This window comes from Culex quinquefasciatus, chromosome 2, assembly GCF_015732765.1.
Source record: "Culex quinquefasciatus strain JHB chromosome 2, VPISU_Cqui_1.0_pri_paternal, whole genome shotgun sequence".
NCBI lineage: Eukaryota > Metazoa > Arthropoda > Insecta > Diptera > Culicidae > Culex > Culex quinquefasciatus.
The window spans coordinates 4898429-4910993 of NC_051862.1; the positions used below are offsets into that span (position 1 = coordinate 4898429).

The 12565-nt window shown below is 36.3% G+C and overlaps 1 protein-coding gene across 1 annotated transcript in view; it reads left to right on the forward strand.

The window, feature by feature from the left end:
* The window catches only part of LOC6050613 (limbic system-associated membrane protein), a 171884-nt gene that overhangs the window by 147036 nt on the left and 12283 nt on the right, over positions 1–12565 (forward strand). Inside the window, exons 9-10 of the mRNA XM_038254302.1 lie at positions 4621–4801; positions 11320–11490. Of these exons, the coding sequence (XP_038110230.1) occupies positions 4621–4801; positions 11320–11490 (352 nt within the window). The remainder of the gene's footprint in view (positions 1–4620; positions 4802–11319; positions 11491–12565) is intronic.

The window sequence follows — 12565 nt, forward strand, 5'->3', positions numbered from 1 at the left end:
ATTGTAAGCTTTAAAAACATAACAAATTTAATGAAAACATAGATTTTATTACTGTTCAAAAAATTTCCCGGGATTTGAAAAATATTTTTCCCGTTTCCCGGGAAATTCAAAACCCGGGAAAATTGGACGCCCTAGCGTTAACCCATTTGAACATTTTTTTTGTTAAATTATTAGTAAAACGTTACTTAATCCACCTTTAGGTGGTTGGTGCCTTCCTCTGATATATCCAGATTTTTAAGCGAAAATGGCGTTACGATTGATGCACGCCCGAAAAATTTCCCAGTGCACAGTGGTCCGAAACCGAAATCTAGCGTGACAAAATTGATAACGGCCACACGTTAAGATTTAGAGCTTTGATGTCTTCGGGACAAATGATCAGGGTCAATAGGGGCATCTTTTGGTATGGTGGGCATTAGGGTGGTCCAAATTTTAGGGTGGTTCAGAATTTTTATTTTGGCGGGATGATGAGATAGCACTTTGGTGTCTTCAGAAAAGTAGTAGAGAACATCATTCTGAGCAACTTTGCTGAAGAGCTTAAAGCTCTATCTTTAAACGGGAAGTTTCTAGAGCCATTTTTGAAATTTAGGTTGAAGTGTTTATGAAAAAAATAGTTTTTTGAATTTATCAACTCAGGCTTGTGTCGTAGCGAGTTGGTGTCTTCTAGACATTTGTAGAGCTTATCAAAACACACATTTATCTTCCAAGAGATCAAAAATCGGACCTTTAAAACGAAAGTTATAGCCAAAATACGACGAAAAAGACGCCATTTTGAAATATGAATAACTCGAAAAGGTGGTAGAGTTTGACCTCGCTCTTAGAAGCATCTGAAAGAACAAGTTTTGGCTGAAATATTTCAGGAATCAACAAAATAATTAAATTTATACCTGAAATATTTCAGCCAAAACTTGTTTCTTCTTTTACAACCACTAGATCATTTTGTACATTTTTGAGCCCTTCTAGACAATTGTAGAGCTTGTCAAAATGAACATTTTTTTTTCCTGAAAAATGAATTTTGGTCAATTCTGTCAAAAGTTATGGGCAAAAAACGATTAAAAAATGCTCATTTTCAAATTATTCAAATTAAGATTAAATAAGTTAAACAAAAAAGACCTCCGAGATATTTTCAGCAAATGTACTCTAAAATGTGTACTTTCAGATGCTTCTAAGAGCGAGGTCAAACTCTACCACCTTTTCGAGTTATTCACATTTCAAAATGGCGGCTTTTTCGTCGTATTTTGGCTATAACTTTCGTTTTGAAGGTCCGATTTTTGCTCTCTTGGAAGATAAATGTGTGTTTTGATAAGCTCTAAAATGTCTAGAAGTCACCAACTCGCTACGACACAAGCCTGAGTTGATAAATTCAAAAAACTCATTTTTTTATAAACACTTCAACCTAAATTACAAAAATGGCTCTAGAAACTTCCCGTTTGAAGATAGAGCTTTAAGCTCTTCAGCAAAGTTGCTCAGAATGATGTTCTCTACTACTTTTCTGAAGACACCAAAGCGCTATCTCGTCATCCCGCCAAAATAAAAATTCTGAACCACCCTAAAATTTGGACCACCCTAATGCCCACCATACCAAAAGATGCCCCTATTGACCCTGATCATTTGTCTCGAAGACACCAAAGCTCTAAATCTTAACGTGTGGCCGGTATCAATTTTGTCACGCTAGATTTCGGTTTCGGACCACTGTGCAGTGGTACCAACATTACAAACAAAGTGTGCAGTGACTTGACAGCCACATTTTGTTTCTAATGTTGGATTTTGACATTTCGGGCGTGTACCTATTGTAATGCAATTTTCGCTTAAAAATCTAGATATAGTAATTTCGTCCGATATTAAATAAAATCCGATTTAAAAAAAACTGCAGACTTTTTGTCACACTTTTTGACAAAGACATCATTTGTAGAAAATGGCAACCCTCTACACCAGCATTTTCATGGTTTAATATTAGAGGTACGTTGGAGTTAAATGCTGTTCCCCTAAATGACAAAAAACAAACTCTTAGCCATATTATGTGCATTCCAAATAATGAAAGTAAACGACGGTTTAAAAAAACCCATTCAATCTTCTGTTCCGTGGCGTTTACGTCGTTTTGGCGGTAGAATCAACTAATTGCATTGCTGGCAACAATTCCTCATACTGGAAATATAAAAATTGTAAAAAAAATTACGGCCGTACGAGCGGTTGTTCTTCTTGCCCCATATGGTCGTCTTGCCCCACCTTCCCCTATGTATTAAATTTTCTTCGAAAAGTTTTCGACCAAAAAATGTTACTACCCTGTTTGACAGATCTTTTGTTTTGCCCTTTTTGTTTTGCCATCGTCTTCGTGTGATTTGGAGCTTTGTTTGGAGCTTTTTTTCCGTCTGTGCGATTTCAGCAGCTGGTCCTGTGAATTTTATAGTTTTGACCGAAGCGAAACCTCTCGTCCATGATGACTTCCGATTGGGACGAAATCGAGCGGCTCGCTTCCGACTTTCAGAATGCCCAGCTGACGACCAGCTTCCAAAGGTAGGTTCTTGCGATTTTTGCTGGAAGATGTGTCACTTTACTTTCCATTTCTTCTCGGACAGGTTGTCGGAATTACGTCGAAGTAGTCGCTCTGCTGGTTGAGAAGGGCCTGCTGGAGGTGATTTACACGACCGATGGCAAGGAGTACTTGACGCAGATTCATTTGAAGAAGAAGGTGCGGGACGAGATGTTTGTGCGGGGAGGCCGCATTAATCTGCGAAGAAGATTGTTTTTCCCTGGGTCCCGGAGGATGTGCAGCTGCTGGAGCACCACGATGGGCATGAATGTGGTGGAGCTGCGATGGGGTAAAGAAGGAGGAGGAAAAGGGAAGGACATTCGAGTAGGAAAATGAATAAAAATGCAAAGTGTGTAAATATACAAGTAAATGTGTGAAAATTTATATCGTTTGTTTTATTGACACCAAAGATTCTTGGAGAAATTGCCGTCCCGTTGCCAAATTATGGTATGGTGTGGTTAGATGGTGATTTCGGCCCAACGAAGAAATAAAAGGAAACTTGAGAAGGTCTTTTGATTACGCACCCAAGGATGGGTTGCATGATTGACCCGGACCTAATCTTTATCAAAATATCTGAGATCCGGCTTCAAAAATGTGTACAAATAACACTTAAGTTCTTATAACTTTTGATGGGGTTATTAGATCATTAATGTTTCGGGCACATTAAAAAGGTCTTTCAATTATCTAACTAACGATGGGTCGCATAATAGATCCGGACAACTTTTTCATCAAAATATTTGAGATCCGGCCTCTGAAATGTGTACAAATGACACTTAAGTGCTCATAACTTTTGATAGGGTTATCAGATCTTCAATTTTTTGGGCTTGATGGAAAGGTCTTTTGATTACCTATCCAACGATGGGTCGCATGATAGATCCGGACAACTTTTTCATCAAAATATTTGAGATCCGGCCTCTGAAATGTGTACAAATGACACTTAAGTGCTCATAACTTTTGATAGGGTTATCAGATCTTCAATGTTTCGGGCTCATTAGAAAGGTCTTTGAAATACCTTTCTAAAAATGATCCGACGGGTTTTCTTACAAAAACCACCCTTTTTACAATTTTTCAAACTTTAGCCAGAATCGTTTTTTAAGCATAACTTTTGAAGTACTTTACTAAACGTTATGATATTAACTAGGGTCTTGTGGGATCCCAAGACGGATCGAATGAGACCAAAACGGTCCAAATCGGTTCAGCCAGTCCGGAGATAATCGAGTGCATATTTTTCGGTGCACGGACTCACATCCAGACACACGCACAGACATTTGTTCAGAATTTGATTCTGAGTCGATAGGTATACATGAAGCTGGATCTACGAGGTCGAATTAAGAAGTTCATTTTTCGAGTGATTTTAAAGCCTTTCCTCAGTAAGGTGAGGAAGGCAAAAATCCAAATCGTCAAAATTTTAACAAATTGCAACAAAATCAGCTTTGCACCACCCTTGCCAAAGCCCAACCAAAGTGTGGGACGCAAGTTGTACCGGTGGGCTGTTTGAAGAGCGAGAAAGGACATTTGCTGCCACCGTCGTCGTCGCCGCCGGTAACTGTTTTAAGAAGTTTATCTTACCAGTCTTAGGGAAAACTCGATATTTGCCTGCCAGCATGGAAATGATTCAGCATGCCTGCCGCCGAAAATTGCTGTATGGAAACCGTCAGTCAATTATTCCTGAAAGCGAAGAACGGAGGACATTTTCGAGAACGAGAAAGTTTTCCTGAAAAGTCAGACCAAATCGATCGTTTAGAAATTTTTTTTCCTTCGAAACTCATTTGCCCGTCCCCTGGTTTGGGTGCGGAATCTGCTTTTGAGTTTCCCGTGTGAATGGATACAATTATTGAAAAAGTTTCTGCCGAGCCCGTTTCTGATGGATTTCAAATTTTGCCACTTTGGGAGCTCTTGGAAAAGTGTGGTACAAGACAATTGTCATCGAGAGGCTTTTCTTCTAAGGGGGGAGGATGACAAAGGGATCATCTCAAACATTTTGGCACGTAATTGTTGAAGTTTTCCTGGAACTTTATTGTTGCTCAGATTTTTTGTTTATTTTAGAATAAAACTGGTTTCTAATTGCAAAAAACAATCTCTTCCAATTCCAGTTGCGTGGCAGACAACGCCCTCGGCCGGACGAAAAAGTACATCGAGGTGTCGGGCCGGCCCGGCCCAGCAAACTTCCTATCCCCGGCCTACAGCAACTATCTTGACCGGTACAACCTGACCTACACGATCGAGTCGATACCACCGCTGGACGAGATAAAGCTGCTGTACCGGAAGCTAATGGTAAGCCAAACTCTGAAATGGATTTGGATTTATCGACCTGAAATGGGGCCAATTTGAGGATGGTTGGTGGGGCCAAAAAGAGCAACTATATAATTAATATTGTGCTAGGTAATCGTGATGATATCAATTCTAGATCTAATCTGGCGTGGGGGTGGGCGAACGAGCAGCGTTGCAGATTAATGGCGGAGGAAGGAATTAATGATCCATTTGATTTGATTCACGCTCCGAATGATTGATATTACTCTCTGGGAATGATTGCAGTAGTGGGTGGGTGGAAAAGGAAGCAAGGCGTTGGCGATTTTTACGACGCCCTTTGCTTGTAGCTTATCTGGCGGGAAGATGAGGTTAAGCAGTGCAATTAAAGGTCGAGACGGTTTGACACTTGAAGGATTTTCTTTCATTCGAAAAAGAAAAATAATTAAAAACTAAATTTGAATAGATAGTCTGTTTTGATCTGACATTTTTTATAATGTTCAATAATTTGTAATATATGACGCTAACGTCCAAATTGACTTGTCAAAAAATAAAAAATAAATCTTTCAAGAGCTCAAGAATTGGCCCTTACAACACGTCTAAAACTTTACACTGAATTGCTACGTTTAAAAAACTAATTTTTGAAGATTTGCTTAGATGCCTTTTATAAATTTGGTCGTAGAAGACATAAATTTCGACAATAAAATTTCCAAAAATATTCTTGAAAAGTTAGGGTTATAACATCACGCTAATCGTGAACCACACTGATTTTGAACCAAACCAAAAGTTGCCCCTTTCCATTAGCAACAAATTTTCTAAAGACGCCAAAGCTACAAAACATCATCATTTTTTTCGGAAAATCCATTTTTCAATTCATTTTGCGATCTGGACCACTGTGTAATGGTCGCAAAGTTTGCACAGAGCGTATCCTAGACCTTTTATCTCCCTAAAAGCAAAAAACTTCTTTCGTTTATTTTGGTCATTTTGGCATTTTGTTCATTTTGGTCATTTCGGTTATTTTGGTCATTTTGGTCAATTTAGCATTTTTTGTCATTTTGATCATTTTGGCAATTTTTGTCATTATGCTTTTTTTTTCATTGTGGTCATTTTGGCAATTTTTGTCATTTTGGTCAATTTGGTCATCTGGTAATTTTTGATTTTTTTGCCGTTTTGGTCATTTCGGTTATTTTGATTATTTTGGTCATTATGATCATTTTGGTAATTTTGGCAATTTTTGTCATTTTGTTCATTCTGGTCATTTTGGTCAATTTGGTCATAATGGCCATTTCGGCAATTTAAGTATTTTTGTCATTTCGGTCTTTTTGGTCAATTGGGTCAATTTGCTCATTTTGGTCACTTTGGTCATTTTGATCATTTCGGCAATTTTGGCAATTTTGGTCGTTTTGGCCATTTTGGCATTTTTTGTTATTTTGGTCATTTTGATCATTTTGGTCATTTCGGTTGTTTTTCTCATTTTGGTCATTTCGATCATTTTGGCAATTTCGGTATTTTTTGTCATTTCGGTCATTTGGGCCAATTGGGTTAATTGTGTCATTTTGGTCACTTTGGTCATTTGGATAATTTTGGCAATTTTGGTCATTTTGCATTTTTTCACTTTGGTCATTTTGGTCATTTTGGAAATTTTTGTTTTTTGGTCATTTTGATCATTTTGGTCTTTTGGTTATCATGGTCATTTCGGTTATTTTGGCATTTTGGTCATTTTGGAAATTTTTGTCATTTTGGTCAATTTGGTCATTTCGATCATTTTGGCAATTTTGGTCATTTTGTTTTTTTTTTTCATTTTTGTCATTTTGAAAATTTTTTATTTTGGTGATTTTGGTCATTTTGATCATTTTGGTCTTTTTGACAATTTTTTCCATTTTGACCATTTTGGCAATTTTTGTCATTTTGGTCATTTTGGCATTTTTGGTCATTTTGGTCATTTCGGTTATTTTGGTCATTTTGGTCATTTTGATCATTTTGGTCATTTTGACAATTTTTGCCATTTTGGCCATTTTGGCAATTTTTGTCATTTTTGTCAATTTGGCCATTTCGATCATTTTGGCAATTTTGGTTATTTTGCATTTTTTTTTTTTCATTTTGGTCATTTAAGAATTTTTTTGTCATTTTGGTCATTTTGATCATTTTGGGCATTTTGGCAATTTTTGTATTTTGGTCATTTAGGCGTTTTTTGTCATTTTGGTCAATTTGGTCGTTCCGATCATTTTGTCAATTTTGGTCATTTTGCATTTTTTTCATTTTGGTCATTTTGGAAATTTTTGTTATTATGGTCATTTTGATCATTTTGGTCTTTTGGTCATCATGGTCATTTCGGTTATTTTGGCAATTTTTGTCATTTTGGTCATTTTGGCCATTTTTTGTCAATTTGGTCATTTCGATCATTTTGATCATTTTGGTCATTTTGACAATTTTTGCCATTTTGGCAATTTTTGTCATTTTGTCAATTTGGTCATTTAGATCATTTTGGCAATTTTGGTTATTTTGCATTTTTTTTTCATTTTGGTCATTTTGGAAATTTTTGTTATTTTGGTCATTTTGATCATTTTGATCATTTTGGTCTTTTGGTCATTTTGACCAAATTGGCAATTTCGGTCATTTTGGTCAATTCATCTGGTTATTTTTGATTTTTTTGATATTGTGGACATTTTGGTTATTTTGATAATTTTGGTCATTTTTGGATTTTTTGTCATTTTGGTCAATTTGATCATTTTGTCATTTTGGTCATTTCCGCTTTTTCCGCTTAAAACAGTACAATCACATTGTTGCAGAATTGGGTCCGTAAGTTGAACAATTTTGAAATGAGGAGACTATATCTTCATTGGTTGCTGTGAATCCTTAAAAATATCTTGTTCGTTAATTTGAAAATGTAAACGTTATTATTGTTATTTTGTGAAACCCCCAGTGGAATCAACTAAGCACAGTTCACCAATTTGCAAAGCTAAAATTAGGATGAAATTGAAATCACCAAAAAACGACAACCTAAAAAAAGCGCAAATACCATTCCGAATCCACTTCTCACCAGAAAAATTTCGTTTCGCCAGCCCCAATTTGCATGCCGCGTCGTCCTCGTCATCCCCAAAAGCCACAATCCTCTTCCCGGAGGGTCAATCTCGGTCCTAGCCAAGAAATGTGCCATCTCTGACTGTTAATCTTATTACTCAGTTTCTCTTTCACTCGCGCGTTGCTCGTGGCGAAGGGGGCTCTTTTCGATTCGATGATTACATTTCATAGCCAGACGCCAGTGTCCTCGTGGAGTCGTCATGTCTTGGCTCCCTCCTTCGGAGAGGGGACGTTGCCTCTATTTGCACAATTTATCATTTTATCAATCTTTAATTACTTTTCCATTTGCCGTTTCGCTGGCAGTTCGCTCCTTGGGCGGGTGAACTATGGGGTGCTATTCCTTGGAAGCTTTTGCACTTTTTACAATTTTTCAAGCAAATATTCCCTCTGGTGAAGTTCTCGGTTTGGAGAAACTGCTGGTTTCAAGTCGGTTCTGGAAGGCAAGAAGTGCAACAGAGCTGACAGTGCCGGATGTTATCGCAGTTTCATTAGTCACAATGACTTTCCGTATTATTCGCTGCGGAATAAGCTTTTCTCGGTTGGATGGATGCTGGGAAGCTGGGAATTGGTGTTCGGCAGACGGGTGCAGTCAGGGGATCAGGGCCAAAGATAACAAGAAAATGTTTACACAAAAAATCAAAAGTTCATAAACATGAAAACTTGGAAATTTAAAAATTGAAACTTGAAATTTAAAAAACTAGACAAGTTGAAAAGGTTAAAATTGTTGAAAAGGTCGAAAAGGTTGAAAATGTTAAAAAGGTTGAAAAGGTTGAAAAGGTTGAAAAGGTTAAAAAGGTTGAAAAGGTTGAAAAGGTTGAAAAGTTGAAAAGGTCGAAAAGGTTGAAAATGTTGAAAAAGTTGAAAAGTTGAAAAGTTTAAAAGTTGAAAAGAAGAAAAGTTCAAAAGTTGATTAGTTGAAAAGTTGAAAAGGTTGAAAAGGTTGAAAAGGTTGAAAAGGTTGAAAATGTTGAAAAGGTTGAAAAGGTTGAAAAGGTTGAAAAGGTTGAAAAGGTTGAAAAGGTTGAAAAGGTTGAAAAGGTTGAAAAGGTTGGAAAGGTTGAAAAGGTTGAAAAGGTTGAAAAGGTTGAAAAGGTTAAAAAGGTTGAAAAGGTTGAAAAGTTGAAAAGTTGAAAAGGTTAAAAAGGTTGAAAAGGTTGGAAAGGTTGAAAAGGTTGAAAAGGTTGAAAAGGTTGAAAAGGTTGAAAAGGTTGAAAAGGTTGAAAAGGTTAAAAATGTTGAAAAGGTGGAAATGTTGAAAAGGTTGAAAATGTTGAACCTTTTAGCACTCAGCTAGCAAAATCTAAACGCAGAAAAAATCCGTGCAAATGCTAAAATCCAAATCTCTGAATAGCAAATGTAACTTCCTGGAACAGAACTGCTAAATTCTAATAAAAACACAAATTGAATTGAATTGAAAATGTAGAAAAGGTTGAAAATGTTGAAAATGTTGAAAATGTTGAAAATGTTGAAAATGTTGAAAATGCTGAAAATGTTGAAAATGTTGAAAATGTTGAAAATGTTGAAAATGTTGAAAATGTTGAATATGTTGAATATGTTGAATATGTTGAAAATGTTAAAAATGATGAAAATGTTAATAAAATGAAATGATAAAATGATAAAATGATAAAATGATAAAATGATAAAATGATAAAATGATAAAATGATAAAATGATAAAATGATAAAATGATAAAATGATAAAATGATAAAATGATAAAATGATAAAATGATAAAATGATAAAATGATAAAATGATAAAATGATAAAATGATAAAATGATAAAATGATAAAATGATAAAATGATAAAATGATAAAATGATAAAATGATAAAATGATAAAATGATAAAATGATAAAATGATAAAATGATAAAATGATAAAATGATAAAATGATAAAATGATAAAATGATAAAATGATAAAATGATAAAATGATAAAATGATAAAATGATAAAATGATAAAATGATAAAATGATAAAATGATAAAATGATAAAATGATAAAATGATAAAATGATAAAATGATAAAATGATAAAATGATAAAATGATAAAATGATAAAATGATAAAATGATAAAATGATAAAATGATAAAATGATAAAATGATAAAATGATAAAATGATAAAATGATAAAATGATAAAATGATAAAATGATAAAATGATAAAATGATAAAATGATAAAATGATAAAATGATAAAATGATAAAATGATAAAATGATAAAATGATAAAATGATAAAATGATAAAATGATAAAATGATAAAATGATAAAATGATAAAATGATAAAATGATAAAATGATAAAATGATAAAATGATAAAATGATAAAATGATAAAATGATAAAATGATAAAATGATAAAATGATAAAATGATAAAATGATAAAATGATAAAATGATAAAATGATAAAATGATAAAATGATAAAATGATAAAATGATAAAATGATAAAATGATAAAATGATAAAATGATAAAATGATAAAATGATAAAATGACAAAATGATAAAATGATAAAACCATAAAAAAAATATGAAATTTCGAAAAAAAATTCGATTTGTCTATGACTTTGGGTTCAGATCCTCCCACAGCATCCAACCCAGCAGTGTTGGCACTGATTCAGGCTCACACTGCCCTTGGCTGCTCCCATGTGCAGGGCTGCCAACCAAAGCTCTATCATTCTTTTTCATCACATCCCTTTTGGCTTCTCCACCGCGCCAGAGTCACTTTGGGCTTTGATTTAGTGACACGACCGTGTCTTCATTCGCTCTAGGGTTTAGTTTCGCTTTTTTTAGAAGGAAAAAAAATCTCTTTCAGGGCGGGTTGAATGAATTTCAGTGTTGCCAGTGCAGCAGCAGCAACAGAGTGACTGACGAGATGACGAGCACTGATTGCAGCGAATTGAATAACTGGCACTGGCATGGCAGGGCAAAACCCACAAAGGAGCAAATCTAATTTCAGCAGTTTGTCACTTGGTGCAATGAATGGCGGTGAGCATCTCTTGAGATGACTGCTCAGTTTGGGGGTTTTTAGGGGGCCATTTCAAGCTTCAATCGATATTGCTTTGAAATTGGCCATCAATCGGTGCTGGAATTGCTGGTATAAGAATTTGCTCTTCGTGAAATCTCAACCAGAAGTAATGGCAGATAAAATACAAGTTTGCTCATCAACAATTTGTTCTCCATTTCAGTTTGATAAATTCCGTTAAACTCGTCCGTAAGAGCTCTCATCAAACTAATTCCTTCTGCTAATACAATTCTCCCTTTTGTTCTTTCCATGACGCTACCGACCATCGTTCCTGAAACGGATTCAATCTGGCAAATCGACACGGTCATTTACACCATCGATAATGGCTCCACGTCCAATTTGGATCGCTGCTCCCGGACTACGACGATGATGATGACGATACGATAATGGTCCACCCCGAACGACATTCCAACACAATCGATAACTTTGTGATTGTATTTCCCACCCTGAACCAGATGAACGAAACATATCAACATCCGGGCAGCTGGGAGGACACGATTTTAGTGCCAACATTAACCCGCTCCGATCCGACGCATTTTATTATGTCGCATGTGATAAAGGGATTATCGCCCAACTCGGTGTACGAGGTGATGATCCAAGCGCGGAACATGCACGGCTGGAACGAGGTAAGATGAGTGACGAGAGCGGCCGCGGCTATCAATTTGACGGCCGCTTGCGTTTTTATACGATTTTGGGAGATTGATTGGAATAAGAAGAAAATGTAACAGAAAACATGAAACCACATTCTTCTATTGAATTTATTTGACATTACGTTTCTTTTAAAATCTTATTTTTTTTCAACTAATTATTATTACGCTACATCGGGCATCGGGCTTTTTTGAAAAATTTAGATTGAATTTAAAATGTATCATATCACTGTAAAATCCTGAAATTGTTTTTAAATCACCCAAAAACAACTTGAATCCCTCACCAAAACAATGAAGTCAATCACATCACTCTCAGCTCTGGCTGTCATGTTTTCCTCCGACCTTAGGCAGAGCTTTTATTTGTTATCTCTGGGTTCGCCCAGGCAACTGTTGTCGTACGAGCCGCCGCTCAACGCTTTAGTACCACACAAGTCCCCAGCGCACCGTCAAATGTTTGGAGGTTTCGGCGCCGTGAGGGTCGCTCTGGGAGCACCGTTTGCCGCGCGGAGTGACATTTCACTTCCACGCGTCACCATTGTGTATCGTATACATGCAAAATCCCTGGAGCGTCTTAAAAAAAAAAACACACACACACACCAGAACAGGAAGGTTCTTGTCGACTTGGTCCTTTCTTCCAGCTCTCTCCGAGTGCTCGGAAGGCCCATAGGCAGGCAGTGCCATCAAGGACCAACGAGGATGATAAACTTCACACATGACTGCAAATAAAAATATTACCAACCGACGACGACGACGAGGAAGGAACCGCCGTCACCACCACCGTCACCGTCTCGTGGAGGGTCTTTTAGAGCAAACACCGTAAACCTCTGTTCGAGCCGTCCTGGTGATGGCTGAAGCCACTGGGGAAAAATGGCCTGATGATGACACATTTTCCCACACATACCGCAGGATATAGCCAGTTCCGGAGCGGAACCAGGAGGAACGTGACGTGGCGCAGGTGGTTTTGCTGGAAGTTTTAAGGCGTTGATGTTTAAACCTTTGAAGGAAATGTTTTGAGAAGACATTTTACAGATTTTGGGCACTTTTAAAAATGCTT